We start from the raw sequence: 17,604 nt of genomic DNA, 5'->3' as shown, positions 1-17,604 counted from the left end.
CGAATGATATCGCTAATAAGTAGATGAGGAAAAATAATGGGGGGAGGGAGGGGTTTGTGTTAGGGTTAGAGTTAGGGTTAGGGAGCGGGGCAAGAATGGAGGAAGGAAGGACTGTATAGAGGGAAAAGAGGGGTGGTGGGTGGGGGGAAGGGAAAAAATAACAGAATGAATCAAACAACATTACCCTATGTAAATTTATGATTACACAAATGGTATACCTTTACGCCATGTACAAACAGAGAAACAACATGTATCCCATTTGTTTACAGTAAAAAAAAAATGATTCACAAAGCAAAGGATGAGATAAGAGAGCAAAATGCAGGCAATGAATGATAATACTGATAAGCAGTTGAAAGAGCAACTGCAGGAAGCAAAAGATCATTTCAAGAAAGAGATAGAGAGATTCTCAAAAAAAAAAAAAAAAAAAAAAAAAAAAACAAAAAACAAAAAAACCAAACAGAAATCCTTGAAATGAAGGAAACACAATGGAAAGCATCACCAAAAGACTAGACCACTTGGAAGACAGAACCTCAGACAATGAAGACAAAATATTTAATCTGGAAAATAAAGTTGCCCAAACAGAGAAAATGGTAAGAAATCATGAACAGAATCTCCAAGAACTATGGGACATCATGAAAAGACCAAATTTAAGAATTATCGGGATTGAGGAAGGCACGGAGATACAAACCTAAGGAATGAACAACCTATTCAATGAAATAATAGCAGAAAATTTCCCAAGCCTGAAGAATGAAATGGAAAATCAATTACAAGAGGCTTACAGAACACCAAATGCACAAAATCACATCAGGTCCACACCAAGGCACATTATAATGAAAATGCCTAACATTCAAAATAAAGATAGGATTTTGAAGGCTGCAAGAGAAAAGCATCAGATTACATATAGGGGGAAACCAATACCGATAGCAGCAGACTTCTCAACCCAGACTCTAAAAGCTAGAAGGGCCTGGAACAACATATTTCAAGCTCTGAAAGAACATGGCTGCCAACCAAGAGTCCTATACCTAGCAAAACTAACCTTCAGATTGAAGATGAAATAAAATCCTTTCATGATAAACAAAAGTTAAAAGAATTTACAAATAGAAAGCCTGTGCTACAAAATGTTCTCAACAAAATATTCCATGAGGAGGAAACAAAAAACACAATGTAGGTCAGCAAAGAGAGGAACTACATTAGAGAAAAATCCACTCAAAGGAGAAACTAAGCCAAGTTAAAAACCAAAAATAAGCCCAAATGACTGGGACTACAAATCATATCTCAATAATAACCGTGACGTTAATGGCCTAACTCATCAATCAAAAGACATAGACTGGCAGAATGGATTAAAAAGAAAGACCCAACGATATGCTGCCTTCAAGAGACTCAACTCATAGAAAAGACATCCACAGACTAAAGGTGAAAGGATGGGAAAAAACCTACCACGCACACGGACTCAGTAAAAAAGCGGGGGTTTCATCCTTATTTCAGATAAAGTGGACTTCAAGCCAAAGTTAGTCAGAAGGGATAAAGAAGGACATTTCATACTGAAGGACATTTCAAGACATAACGATCATAAATATTTATGCCCCAAACAACGGTGCATCCCTGTACATCAAACAAATCCTTCTCAATTCCAGGAATTGAATAGACCACAACACAATAATCTGGGTGACTTTAACACACCACTGTCACCACCAGATAGATCTTCCAACAAAGAAACCATAGAACTCAATAACACAATCAATAACCTAGATTTAATAGACATATGTAGAATATTCCATCCATCAATGAGCAAATTTACTTTCTTCTCAGCAGCACATTGAACCTTCTCAAAAACAGACCATATGTTATGCCACAAAGCAGTCCTTAGGAGATGCAAAAAAATAGACATACTGCCTTGTGTTCTATCAGATCATAATGGACTGAGAGTAGAAATATATGACAAAATAAAAAACACAAATTATTCCAACACCTGGAGACTAAATAATATGCTATTGAATGAAGCATGGATAACAGAAAACATCAGGGAGGAGATAAAAAGATTCTTAGATGTCAATGAGAACAACGATACAACATATCAAAATCTCTGGGACACTATGAAAGCAGTACTAAGAGGAAAATTCATTGCATGGAGCACATTCAAGAAAAGATTGAAAAGTCAACAACTAAATGACCTAACATTACAGCTCAAAGCCCTAGAAAAAGATGAACAGAATAACAGCAAAAGTAGTAGAAGACAGGAAATAATTAAACTCAGAGCTGAAATCAATGAAATTGAAACAAAAAGAAACAATTCAAAAAATTGACAAAACAAAAAGTTGGTTCTTTGAAAAAGTAAACAAAATAGACAAAACCTTAGCCACACTAACAAAGAGGAGAGAAAACTCAAATTACTAAAACTCGTAATGAAAAAGGAAATATCACAACAGATACCACTGAGATACATAACATAATGAGAAGCTACTTTGAAATCTATAAACAAAATAGAAACTAACAAAGACTTTGACAAATTTCTAGAGACATATGCTCCTCCCAAACTGAACCAGGAAACACACACAATTTAAACAAATCAATATTAAGCAATGAAATAGAAGAAGCCGTCAAAAGTCTACTATCCAAGAAAAGCCCAGGACCAGATGGATTCTCAGCCGACTTCTACAAGACCTTCAAAGAACTCATTCCAATACTTCTCAAAGTATTCCAGGAAACAGAAAAGGAGGGAACCCTACCATACTCATTCTATGAAGCGAATATCACCCTCATACCCAAACCAGGCAAAGACACATCAAGGAAAGAAAATTTTAGACCAAAATCTTTGATGAATATAGATGCAAAGATCCTTAACAAAATAGTGGCAAACCGTATCCAAAAACATATTAAGAAAATTGTGCACCATGATCAAGTGGGGTTCATCCCTGGAATGCAAGGATGGTTTAACATCCGCAAATCAATAAATGTAATCCATTATGTCAATAGACTTAAGGATAGAATCATATGGTTATTTCAATTGATGCAGAAAAAGTGTTTGACAAAATACAACACCCCTTTATGCTCAAAACACTAGAAAAGAAAGGGATAGTAGGAACATATCTGAACATTGTAAAGGCTATTTATGCTAAGCCCACGGCCAACATCATTCTTAATGGAGAAAAACTGAAAGCATTCCCTTTAAAAGCGGGAACAAGGGCTGGGGAGATAGCTCAGCTGGTAGAATGTTTGCCTCACAAGCCAAGGCCCTGAGCTCGATTCCCCGTACCGCAAAAAAAAAAAAAAAAAAAACAGGAACAAGACAGGGATGTCCTCTTTCACCACTTCTAGTCAACATCATTCTTGAAATACTAGCCAGAGCAATTAGACAGACTAAAGAAATTCAAGGGATATGAATAGGAAAAGAGGAACTTAAAAGCTGTCACTATTTGCTGATGACATGATTCTATATCTAGAGGATCCAAAAAACTCCTCCAGAAAACTTTTAGACCTAAGAAATTAATTCAGCAAAATAGCAAGCTATAAAATCAACACATATAAATCTAAAGCATTTTTATATACAAGCAATGAAACATCTGAAAGGGAAATGAGGAACACAACTCCATTTGCAATAGCCTCAAAAAAAAAAAATACTTGCGAATCAATCTAACAAAAGAGGTAAAAGTCTCTACAACGAAACTACAAAACATTGAAGAAAGAAACTGAGGAAGACCTTAGAAGATGGAAAGATCTCCCATGTTCTTGGATAGGCAGAATTAATATTGTCAAAATGGCCATACTACCAAAAGTGGTATAAGATTCAGTGCAATTCCAACTAAAATTCCAATGGTGTACCTTACAGAAATAGAGCAAGCAATCATGAAATTCATCTGGAAGAATAAGAAACCCAGAATAGCTAAAGCAATCCTTAGCAGGAAGAGTAAAACAGGGGGTATTGCAATACCAGATCTTCAACTCTAATAGTAACAAAAACAGCATGGTATTGGTACCAAAACAGACAGGTAGATCAATGGTATAGAACAGAGGACATGGACACATACCCAAATAAATACAATTTTCTCACACTAGACAAGGGTGCCAAAAATATGCAATGGAGAAAAGATAGCCTCTTCAACAAATGGTGCTGGGAAAACTGGAACTCCATATGCAGCAGAATGAAACTAAACTCCTATCTCTCACCCTGCACAAAACTCAACTCACAATGGATCAAGGACCATGGAATCAGACCAGAGAACCTTCATCTTATAGAAGAAAAAGTAGGTCCAAATCTTCCACATGTCGGCTTAGGATCAGACTTCCTTAACAGGACTCCCATAGCACAAGAAATAAAAGTAAGAATCAATAACTGGGATAGATTCAAACTAAAAAGCTTTCTCTCAGCAAAGGAAACTATCAGCAATGTGAAGAGAGTGGGAGAAAATCTTTGTCACTCATACTTCAGATAGAGTACTAATTTCCAGAATATATAAAGAACTCAAAAAACTCTACACCAAGAATACAAATAATCCAATCAACAAATGGCTAAGGAAATGAAGACACTTCACAGAAGATCTACAAGCAATCAACATCTCTAGTAATAAGAGAAATGCAAATCAAAACTACCCTAAGATTCCATCTCACCCCAATTAGAATGGCAACTATCAAAAATACAAGCAACAATAGGTGTTGGCAAGGATGTGGGGAAAATGGTACACTCATACATTGCTGGTGGGGTTGCAAATTACTGCAGCCACTCTGGAAAGCAGTGTGGAGATTCCTCAGAAAACTTGGAATGGAACCACCATTTGACCCAGCTATCCCACTCCTTGGCCTATACCCAAAGGACTTAAAATCAGCATACTACAGAGATACAGCCATATCGATGTTCACAGCTGCTCAATTCACAATAACCAGATTGTGGAACCAACCTAGATGTCCTTCAATTGATGAATGGATAAAGAAACTGTGTTATATATATACAATAGAATATTACTCAGTCACAAAGAATAATAAAATTATGGCATTTGCAGGCAAATGGATGAAATTGGAGAATATCATGCTAAGTGAGATTAGCCAATCTAAAAAAACCAAAGGGCGAATGATCTCGCTGATAAGTGGATGATGACACATAATGGGGGGTGTGAGGGGGGCAAGAATGGAGGAAGGAGGGACTGTATAGAGGGAAAAGAGGGATGGGAGGGGTGGAGGGGGAGAAAAAAAAGAAAACCTATAGTCTTACTGCCTTGAAGAGAACATATTTTGGGAAAACCACGGCTGCTGAAAACTAGTTGGAAAGTAAGGGGTGGAGGAAATACCAGAAAATAACAACAAAAAAAATAGAGCCCAAATTTTGTATGTAAACTCTGCTTCGATCTCTCACGGATCTCTGAAATCTACATGTACTCATACTTTGAGGAGTTATATCAAGGACAAAATAACTAGACAGGTATTTTGACTATTTTGACTACAGGAAAGAATTTGGAGTTTTTCCTAAAACAAAAACCAATATTCTGTATAAGGAATGTAATACAATCAAGAATCTCTACAATGTATGGTTTATATCACCTAGGATACGATCCAAAATTGCAAGATATACAAAGATAAAGGAAAAAAATAATCCCTACTTAAAAGAAACAGAAGTCTACCTGAAGATGGCCTAAATGTTAGAATTAGCAGAAAAGAATTTACAGCAACTATTATGAATATGATCAAGATTAAAAAGGGAAATATACTCTCAATGAATGAATAAATAGGAAATCTTAGCTAATAGAGTTCCAAGAATACTAAATAGGCTTACCCTCAGATGTAATGCAAGGGGCAGACTAAAGCTAAAACTGGATCAGACATTTTAAAAAACCAAGAAACAAAAACAAAACAACCACCACCACACCCTCATCCCCCCTGGTTGAAACCCAGTTTCCATTCTAAATACAAAATATTACTAGAAGAACTAGAATTCTGTTCTACACTGAGGGTAATCACAGCAACAACCAATCTTCAACCTAGTCTAGCTCCTGAGTAGACTACCTCAAACTCCCATAGTTAAAGACCTAGCAAAAGGAAAGAAGTGCTATTCCAGTCTACTTTTTATGTAAGAGGTCCAATTTTCAATGAAGAATTGTAAAAATATGAAAAACAAGAAAAAAAAAAACACCCACATTTTGGATATTTCCAGTTAATTATATCAAGACACAACATAATACAAAAATTAAAAAGGACTCAAATATGACCCAGATGTTATAACTATCTGATAGGGCACTTCAAATAACTGATTAACACGTTCAAGTCTCTAATGGAAAAGGCAGAAAATAGGCAAGGTCATCTAGGATTTCATATTTGGCTTTCTCTTACAGTTTCCATCTCTCTCCTGAAATTAGACAAAACTGAAAACCATGTCTCTGGTTCTCAACTGGAGGTAATTTTGCCTTCCAAGGTAGATATGGAGGCATTTTTGGTTGCCCCAACTGGGGCCATGGGGATGGTACTACTAAACGTACTGCAATGTACAAAACGACTTCCCATAACCAAGATTTGTGTGGCCCAAAATGTCAATTAGGCCAATGCTGATGAAGCTTAACCTAAAGCAACCATTAACAAAAAGTTTTTAAGGGATATAAATAGTAAGTTGATAGAGGAGAAAAAATAAATAAAAAATTATCAATAAACGAGAAGGCAGAGGAAAAAGAAAGAAATAAGACAGGTCAAATAGAAAACATTTATCAAGATGATAGATTTTAATCCAACCATATCAACAATTCTACTACAGGTAAATAGTCTAAATGTACCAATTAAAACACAGATTGTCAGAATAAATAAAAAAGACCTAACTATAAACTACCTATAAAAAAACCCACTTTAAACATAAAGACATAGATAAATTAAAAGCAAATGGAAGGGAAAAGATAGGCTATGCAAGCACTAACCAAAAGAAGGCTAGGAAAAGAAAAAAAATCAGAGGTTAGTATCAGTATGAATAATGACAACACTCAGATTAATCAAATTCTTGAGTGTATCTGCAGTCACTATCACTTAACAACAGGGATGCATTCTGAGAGGTGGGTTGTTAGGCAAATTTTTTTCTATTGTATAAATATGCTTACACAAACCTGAATGGTATAGCCTACTATAGTCTGGGCTATATGATATTGTTACCATTATGTATGTGGTCTATAATTGAAACGTCATTTTATGAGGTGCAGTTCTGAGCTGATGAGGGGTGAAAATAATACTATGGGGCAATCTCTGTCTCTTCAACCATATCTATCAGTCAATTAAAATTACTGCTTAATATTCTGTACCACATAAGACCACTGTGCAAATGAGGACAGTAAACACCTTTTCAACCGTCTTTATAGAGAGTAACCTCTGCTACGTAGAAGCAGATCTATGCTGTTCTATTAGGTCACAAATGCTAATTCACACACTACCACAAATCACTGAGGTGACACCACTCATGACCCTAGCCATTTGATTAGTTTGTGTATAATAAGGTTTCTCTGATCTGAAACATTTTCTTTCAAATGTCATACAGGCATGGTGATTTAAAAGAAATGCCTATCATAAAATACCTAACTAGAAAAAGAAAATTCTCTAATTAAAGTGTAAGTAGAATAAGAGCACCTTTTAAATTTTTGTTAGTAAAGTCACTGACACTCTCAAAGTTAAATTATAGACTATGTGTTGTTTTTTTTTTTAATGTATGCCAAGATAAACAGGACCATCAAGGAAGAAAAGCAGTTCAAGACAGAACTAGGAAATCCTACCCCATTATCACAGTTTGAATAATAAAAGTGTTTTTTTAACGGCTAAGAATCATTTGTTTGTTTTCAGTTTTGTAAGTGGTTACTTTCTCTAATGACTATGTAAGATAAAAGATCACTCTATTGACAACGTCCCAGGGAAAAATTCCCCTGCTTGCTATATTTACAATGTTCCAACTAAGCCCCATTAAAACATTTTAAAAAGATGGAGTGGAGAATGAGACCAACATTAACACAAATTGCCAGCATACATTCCATGCCCAATGACGTTATCAGGTAATAAAATAAGAGCCAAGTATAGAGTCTCAAGGTATTAGTCTATCTTCGATAACTTTGTCCCACACTTTCCACATTCATTCCCCACTTACAAAAGTCAAGGTAACAAAAATAACTAAACAGCTGTAATTTTTTGCCCAGTTTCCCCAAGTTTATTCTTTCCAAAGAGTCACTTTAGGTGCTTATGAAAATGGGATTCCAAGTTCCCTTTCCTGAAGAGTCTATAATCTGAAAGGAGACCCAGGATCTCTTTTTTTGGGGGGGGAGGGGAGCAGTGCGGACGGTACTGGGGATTGAACTCAGGAGCACTGGGCAACTGAGCCACATCCCCAGCCCTATTTTGTACTTTATTGAGAGACGAGGTCTCACTGAGTTGCTTAGTACTTCAACATTGTTGAGGCTGGCTTTGAACTCACAATCCTCCTGTCTCATCCTCCTGAGCTGCTGGGATTATAGGTGTGTGCCACTGTGCCTGACAGGATCCCATTATTTGGTGACTCAGGTAAGTAGGAGAAACACTGTTGGAACCTATTTTCCCTAGTAAAAAATCACCCTAGTGTGGCCACGCAAGATGAGTTGGGAACATAGCAATGAGAGTAGAGAAGGCAATTAGGGTTGGCTGCAGCCTAGGCTTGCAAGGTTGGTAAAGTCCTGAGCCATTTCTTATCCTCATCCTCCTCAGAAGCCTACTGGAATGCCAGACTTGATACTCTCTTGTGTCCCAGGATCATCGAGTGCCTTCCAGATGGTGTGTTCAAGTTAGTACCCACATAGCTGTGGCAAGCTGGATTCAGGGCTCCAGGGCAATGGCACAGTGTTACAGATACTCCCAGAGGCCATGGTATGCCTGGTTTTTGGCTCTAACCACACTGGCATGGACTACAGGTCAAAAGGCTGATTTTATTTTATTTTAATTCTTTTTTTTTTTTTAGTTATAGATGGACACAATACTTTTATTTTATTTATTTATTTATTAATATGGTGTTGAGGATTGAAACCAGGGTCTCACAGGTGCTAGGCAAGTGCTTTACCACAACCACAACCCAAAATGCTGATTTTTTTGACAAAATCAGGACACATATCCTGGCAGCAGAGTGGAAATGCTCCTGAACCACTGGTTTCCATTTTTCACTTCAATACATACAGTTTTTTGAAGATGCTCAGGACACAACTTCTATAGATACTTACTCAGGGCTATTTGCTGGGAGCAAGCAAAATCCTACAGAGCTCAGTTGTTGAAAATCTTACTTGTAGATTAAGATCCACTATTCTCAGTCACTTGTGCCACTAATTAAATGTTCATACATTTCACAATAAAATCAAACAGTGGATATTTACTATGGGGCTTTTGTACTAAGCGCTTTATAACACTTGTTTATCAAGAGCCCAGAATCTCTACAGGTGTTGAGGACTCCTCAGTGATTAAAACAGATAAATCTTAACACAGAGACCTTATGATCTAGTGGAATGCAAGACAATAAAAGGTATTGAGCAATAACCCATACCGGATGTTAGAAGGGAACAAGTGATAGAGCAAGCAAAGTACAGGCATGTCGAAGAAGGGTGCCATCTAGACATATTAACAACTTTACCTTTGGCACGCAGGGCCTCACTGAGGAAGAACAACTTGAGTGAAGCCTTGAAGTAGAGTTGGAAGAGACATCAGAACATTCTGGCAGTGTCCCAGCAGAAGAGCCAGGACAAGGTTTCTAAGTCAGGAGTATGCCTGATTGCCCAGGGACAGCAAGGATGCCCATGTGTTTACGCAGAGTGAGTGAGAGAGAAAGATATGAAGCCAGAAAGGGAATTGAAGACAGATTGGAGACAAATGTGACAGTATTTTAAGTAGCATTTAAAGCCATGACAGAGGAGACAATAACAAAGAGAGTAAATACAGATAAGGAACAAAGGCCTAAGACCTGAGCTCTGAGCCACAGCATGATTTATAGTTTGAGGAGAAGAGAGAAGTCAGCATAGGGGATGAAGGAAGAGTGGCCTGGGAGAGAGAAGATGTAAGGGTGTGGTGTCAGGGAAACCAAAAAGAATGTTCCAGAAAAGGGAGCACTCAACAGTACCAAATGCTGCTGGCAGATTAAGATCAAGAGCTGAATGGATAATGACACAGTGGTCCCTGACAATCTCAACAACAGCAGCACCACTGGAGTGAGTATAAGGGTGAAAGTCTGACAACAGGGAGAGAAACTTAAGCAACCTGTGAGGCTAGGTGTTCATCATTATTTCCCATTTACAGATAAGGGAACAGCATCAAAGAGGTCAAGAGCCAGGCCATCAAAGAGGCCAATGAGCTCTGTGCTACACAAATATAAACCTTTTGAGGATCCACCAGAGGTGGTATAGCAAGAGAAGACAGTGTGCAGGTAAAGGGGACTTTAAATATTCTACTGTTTGTTCTCTAAGCAAGAGGACCTTTTCAGGGGAGAAAAGAGCTCAGGTCACAATTAACCAAATGAACCAGAAGCCAATAAACAGGGGCAGAAGGCAAGACTTTGTGCAGGTAAAGGGGCAGTAGCACCACTTTGTGCTCCACTGGCTTCCAATGTGTGCATAATAAGCTTATCCAAACACTCAAGACTGACAGGTACAGGGCCCATTTCACCAAACTTAAGTCATTAGGCACTGGTGCTACATGGAGCCCATGGAGACAGCTCTTTAACTGAGTATGTTTCACAATTCTGCTGATTTCTCTTGATTTCTCATCCACATTTGTTGACACCTTATAGTTCCACCCACAGAACCCAAATTTCACAACCTGGAAATTCACAGTACATGGATATAACTGGTCTGGAGTGTGTTGGGAGAAGCCCTTGGGCCCTAAGTGACATGCACACTTGGAAGCATTGCCAAATCCACCCCAAATGACATGCCATGCCCTGATGTCACCTTTCCACAGTGTGTGAAGTAGTGTGGATAAAAGAAGGAGCTCAGACTATAAAAAGGAGGAAAACAGGTTCAAGTACTGACTCTACTATGAAGAGTTGTGTGAGAACAGGCAAGTCCCTCACAAAGGGTTCCAAAGAGTTGCTGAACCTTATCCACAAGAGTCTCAGCTTCAATATGCAGGATCGAGAAGGGGCTCAGAGTGAGGTTCAGAGTGAGGCTGCCAGGACTACTCTTCAATAACCAAGTTATTTAACTTCTTCAATCCTCATTTTTTAGTGCTTATTAAATGGGAATGACAATAATACATATCCCATAAAAAACTGTGAAAACAGTGCCTAGTAATGGTGTGCATTCTCTATTCCTATTATAACGTGACAACAGAGCTATTGAGAAAGTTGCATTTATTAATAACTCATTCCCCCACTTGTAATAAAGACATAGTATTAGGAAACTTCTGATAAAAATGTATACCAGATTGGCTGAAATAATACCAAGAGTAAAGAAAAAAATGTTAGCCAAAGCAGCCACAAGAATCCAAAAATTAACCAAAAACAAAAATTAAATACTGTGACATATTATATGTACCTTGAACAGGAATTTCTCCATAGTTTGGTCTCTTATCTGACAAAGATGTCAGGGGCTTAGATGTTGAGATTGGTCCACTTATGGAATGTCTCTGAAATCATAAGATAAACAGTAAGGTTAAATAAATAAAAAAAATAAGAAAAGGTTAAATGTAGCCTGAAACTCACAGAGAAAATATATGCTACAGAGAGTAAATAGTTATGAATTTGTATAATTCCTTCCATACTGCTATAGTAAGGTACACACACACACACACACACACACACCCACCAGAGGCATATAATATAATCAAGAGACTTTTTAAAAATTAAACTTATTATAGAGTCACATGCAATTGAAAGAAGTATACAGAAAGATGTGTATATTCTTCCCACAGTTTCCCTCATGGTAAAAGCTTATAAATATTAGAACATCACAACCAGAATACTGACAAAGTCAAAATACAGAAAATTTCTATCCACACAATGATCCTTCCTGTGGTCCTTTTACAGTCAACACCTACCTCTTTCCTCCCAGATCCTACACCACTGACCCTTGACAACCACTGGTATTCTGATCATAACTTCACTATTTTGATTAAAGAGAATTCTTAAAATATCACATACCAATTCACTAAATGCAAAAATATGTTCCAAACAGAAATACAGATATGTTCCTTTAGTAATTTTGTTAATTATCCATGTCCTAGTTCCAAACAGATCTCAATTCTGTCACTCACTTGCTAACCCTACAATGGCCCAGAGGAGGCTATCGTCTTAATTCAGCACTACTGCCAACAGTTTTGTCACTGGCTTCTTCATTTCCAGATTTATGCATACACAAGCAGTTAGAAAGAGCCATACAAATACTTAAACCTATAAAATATTTAATATTTTATCTGTGCTATTTCTCATGTTTTACTCCCTTGGGTTTTCCCCCAGACCTTGTTTATATAGCTACTCATTTCATTTCCCAGCAGAAATGTGCAAGAGGTCCAGCTTCTCCACATCTTGACCACACTTGATATTGTTAGCCTTTTAAATTTTGGCCATTCTCAATGCTTTGCTTGGGATCCCCAGTGTAGACTTAATTTCCATTAAATGACTAATGATGTTAAGCATTTTTTCATGTAAATATTAAGGTCATTTGTACATCTTCTCTTGGGAAAGGTATTTTCAAAATTTTTGCCCATTACTTACTGGGTACAAATCTTTCATCAGAAAAATGAAATATGAATATACTCTCCCCAGACCATAGCTTGTTTTTACAATTTCTTAATTGTAAATTGTCTTTTAGACAAGTTTTAAAATCTGATGCCTAATTTATCAAATTGCTTTTATGGTTCATGCTTCTGTGTGTTCTACACAAGAAATCTTTGTATTCTCAAAGGTCATGAAGATTCTATTGTTCTCATCTGGAAGTTTAATAGTGTTAGTTTGTATATTTCGGTCTATAGTAAATTTCATTTTGTCCATATGAATATCTGTTTCAGAATTCTTTGTTGAAAAGAATCTAGAGTAAGTGTTGAAATCAGGTAGTGCAATTCCTCCCCCATGCTCTGCACATGCAAGTTCCCTTGATTCCCATGTAATTTGTTTTAAATCTTGTCAATTTCTACCAAAAATGCTGAGATTTTAACTGGGATTGACTCAATCTACAGACCAATTTCCAAAAATGCTTAGATTTTTAACTGGGATTGACTCAATCTATTCCAATTTGAAGAATATAAGACATGAATAATACTGAGTTTTCCAATTCATAAATATCTTTCTATTACTTCTTTAATTTCCCTCAGCAATATTTTACAGTTTTCACTGGAGTGTCTTGTACATATTTCATTAAAATTACTGGTAAATGTTTCAGTTTCCAATTTTTTTTGCTAGCATATAGATAATACAAACTAAGTGGTACAGCATTCAAACAAAAACTCATAGAAAGATGTCTATGTAGATTTCCGAGCCCTTGTTCCATTAGCTCCCTCCTCCTGAGGACTCTGTTCTGAAAATTCTAGCAGTATCATTCTCCTTCAACACTGATTTATTCCTCCTCAGATCCAACTGGATTCCCTTCTCTGTTTCCCATCAATTCATCTTCTCCACATCACCATCCAGAAACTGATTACATGAAAGGAATGTGGGCCACAGCAGGACTTCCCTTATCTCTTACCTTTTTTTCAGGAATCATAATCCTGTATTGTTTTTTATACAATGTCTGAAAATAACTGCTTCCTATATTTTGTCCTGCTTTCTAGTTGTTTGTGATAGCAGCTTTTGTTGATCCCTCATGGTCAGGAGAAGCATTTTAGCAGGGAATTTTGAAACACTAAAAATCCCAATCTTGGGCCCCAGTCCCCAGAGATTCTGGTTCACTAGCTAGAGCCTGGGAATCTGTGTGTTTAAAACTCTCCATGTGATTTTTATATACAGTTAGGTTTGAGATGAACTGTGCTAATTATGAACTAAAAAGCTAATGGATATAGCTTGTAATTATTAGCTTTTTTCAAGTTTAAGAAATGAGATTTTCACCTCCTATTTTTAAAAAGATTTAAAGAATGATGCCTTGGACGTTGAACTTCAACTGACAAAGGCTTTTGAGAAACTTTATCTTACTTTAAGTTTATTATATTTGGCACCTTTGCTTTGCTTTTACTTATTTCTTCAGGCTTTTAGAACAAGTATGATTGATGGAGAGCATATTAAATCTGCAGGTAAAATATAGAATTCCCCTTAGATCTTTTTACATTAAGATGAGACATTTGTACATAAAGGCAAAAGCAAAGCCCCTGACTTGCAACATCACAAACACAGAGGAAGTACACTTTTACCCTAAACTTTACAAAAAGTTAAAAGTCCACTCATAAAACACATGACCAATTGTTAATACAGCACTAAAGTCTCAACTCAAAAAGAAAAAAGCTCCCAAACCCTATTATTTTAGGGAACAGATATGACCAAAACTACCCCATATCACAGGATAACAGCTTTGAGGCAATTTTTTCTTTAGCTGCTCTCACCTGTGTGGAAATACTACCTATTCAGTCACTTTCTGAAAGTGGACAGATAAAGGGCACAATGAGAGGGTTTCTTTATAGAGAATAGTCCTGTCCTGTTTCTGGTCTGTTTTCCCACAATGGCAAAAAGAGAAACTTCAGAAATTTGCTCATAATGGACTGACAATGTCCTTGTGCTAGACTGTGATGAAATGGTCCCCAAAGAATCACACTTCTCTGAACTCATGCCTTGCACAGACCCTTCCCACTCTGAATCTGAGCTGGCCCCATGATTTGTTTGATCCAAAATAATAGGTTAGAAGTGGAATGTCCAAATTTCATGCCAAAGTCTTCAAATGCTTTGCTAACTTTCACTTTTACTTTCCTGGAGCTATTGTGAATGGGCCTGAGAAGAAAGACCATGTGGAGACAGCAGTACAGTGTCCTCCTGAGTCCAGGTCCCAATTCACCCTCTGGCTGAGTGTAGCTGCAGGAGTGACCCCAGGCACAGCCAGCAAAACACTGCCTAGTCAACTCAGAAAAATATGAAAAACAGTAAATTGTCATTTGAAGTCACTAGGCTTTGAAGTGATTTGCTCTGCAGCACAGGTTTAGACATGCCAACTGCATACTCAAAAGGCATCTTAGTTTTCCAGAAGAACAACACAATTCAGATGGATATAATTTATCTTACGGATATTCATGGTATTTAGGAAACAGATCCCAAATATATCCTTCTGAGTCATATGTCCACCTGACACACATACACATGATGCTGAAGAAAAGGATTTAACTTTCAGATTCTGAGACCCCCAGAACCTTCAGTGGTCCCAGGCACTTACCTGCATAGGGGATACAGCTGCCGCAGGAGGGGTTTTCATTGGACTTGGACTCAGAGGTGTCCGAGGAATTGCAGCTGCAGCAGGGTTTGGTACTACAAAAACAAACAAACAAACAAACAAACAAAGTAAATGACAAAAAGATCACAGTGAAGAAGCTTTCTTAACTGGTCCCCATTTAAGGATTCACCAGATTAATCAATAATCTCAAACTGCACTAGAAACAGTCTTGGCTGATGCCTAACCTATGCTGAACACTCACAGTTGTGTCTCAGGAGACAAGTGCTTTTTGACCACCAGGTGAATTGTTTGTTTACCTAGGCCAATAATTTTATTTCTGCTGTTTAATTATATTAAGTGGCCTAAGTACTTCATAAACCAATGAAATCCAAATACAAAACAAACCCAAGAGGGGCTGAAGTGCTTACCTAGCATGTGTAAGGCTCTGAGTTCAATCGTCAGCAATGCAAATAAAATAAAATAAAACCATATAGGATGTTATCTATAAGTGCTTCAGATAAGAGACCTGGCATGTAGTGGATGTTCACTAACTGCACATTAAACAGAAGGATGGTGAACTTCTATTCATTCCATCTCACTTCCTCCTACAGAACTGATCACTCTACTTCACATGTATTTTCTGATTTGCATTTAACACAAAGATGTATAATTATTTGTTTACACAGTCTTGCTCTCTAGAATGAACTACTCACATCAGCTTATTTTTTCTAATTCATTCTCTAATTAATTTCTAGATACTTGGACTTAACACAAATTCTGATAAAGTCTGCATTAAAGTGATTATTCATTTGAAATGGCATTAAATTCAAAATAGGAAATGCAAATTGAACCCAGGCATATCACACAATGTGGCAAGATGAAATAGAAGACCACTGGGGACCTTTTTATGAAGGCCAGCATTAATATTTAGAATTAGTATCATTGCAGGTAATCTTTTTTACTGAGACAAAACTCACATAACATGAATTTAACTATTTTTAAAGGTACGGTTCATTAACTTTAAGCACACTCACAATATTGTACAACCATCACCTCTATTTCCAAAACATTTCATCACTCCAAAAGGAAATCTAATGCTTATTAAGTAGTTACTCCCTATTCACCCTTCCCCCAGGCCCAATCTGCTTTGTTTCTATAAACTGACCTATTCGGCATATTTTATATAAATGTAATCTTATACATGGCCTGTTGTGCCTGGCTTTTTCACTTAGTATAATATTATAAAGATATATCTATATTGTAGCATGTAAGAGTATTTCATTCCTTTTTTAGGGTGGACTAATATTCCATTATATAGCTAAATCACATTTTGTTTATCCATTCACCCAATTCAAGAACACCGGAGTTGCTTCAATCTCTTGGCTATTGTCGATAGTGCTGCTATGAACATTAATATAAAGTATTTGTCTAAATACTTACTTTTAATTCTTTTATAACTAGGAGTGCCACTACTGGTCTATTAAGATTAATTTTATTTCAAAATATTTGCTAAAGATTACTATAAGAGCATACACATCTTTTTTGCATTAAAGTCTGTTTTGTTAGCTGGGCATGGTGGTGCACACCTATAATCCCAGTGGCTCAGGAGGCTGAGGCAGGAGAATCAGAAGTTCAAAGCCAACCTTAGCAACTTAGTGAGGCCCTAAGAACTCAGTGAGACCCTATCTTCTAAATAAAATATAAAAAAGGGCTAGGGATATACCTCAGTGGTTAAGTACTCCTGAGTTCAATCCTTGGTACCAAGAAAAAAAAAAGTCTGTTTTGTTAATATTTTGAATAGTTGTGTAATTTTAATTTAGTGTGCATGCCATTATTATTATTATCATTTTCATTTTATAATAATTTATTTTTTAAAGTTCTCTTCATCTTACTCCATTATATTAACCAGAGGTAGCTACTAATAGCTGTTCTGAAGACCTCTTTCTTTACTTTAAATGCAAATACATATAACCATCTATGTACTTTAAAAAAACAAAATAACACACTGATCTGCAACTTGTTATAAAAGGACTGCAGATATATTTTAACATTAGTTAGTGCTTCAAGATTCACCTCATCCTTATTAAAAGAGCCCAGCGTGTTTCTGAACCTGAAATGTGGTATAGTTGAGGTATAGGGTCAGGGAAGACTGGCCCATCTGAGGGAGGAGGTGGGCAGAGGTGGACCCTTGCAGGCACTTGAGAGCTGAACTTCATTCCAACTACAGTAAGGCAATTAAATAATTTTAGGCAAAAAAAAAAAAAAAAAAAAAAAAATCTATCATGAAATAAAACGGGGAAATTATGAGGTT

The 17,604-nt window shown here is 36.8% G+C and overlaps 1 protein-coding gene across 2 annotated transcripts in view; it reads right to left on the bottom strand.

Moving 5' to 3' along the window:
- Positions 1 to 17,604, bottom strand: part of SPECC1L (sperm antigen with calponin homology and coiled-coil domains 1 like) — a 153,376-nt gene that overhangs the window by 61,150 nt on the left and 74,622 nt on the right. For both annotated transcript variants that reach the window (XM_079149700.1, XM_079149701.1), the window contains exons 9-10: positions 15,297 to 15,388; positions 11,487 to 11,577 (exon numbers count right to left, since the gene is read on the bottom strand). In XM_079149700.1, coding sequence (XP_079005826.1) covers positions 11,487 to 11,577; positions 15,297 to 15,388 — 183 coding nt within the window. The remainder of the gene's footprint in view (positions 1 to 11,486; positions 11,578 to 15,296; positions 15,389 to 17,604) is intronic.

Source organism: Sciurus vulgaris (assembly GCF_902686455.1).
Source record: "Sciurus vulgaris genome assembly, chromosome: 8".
NCBI lineage: Eukaryota > Metazoa > Chordata > Mammalia > Rodentia > Sciuridae > Sciurus > Sciurus vulgaris.
Note: the sequence above shows the minus strand (reverse complement) of the source record. Positions and strands in the feature narration are given on the sequence as shown.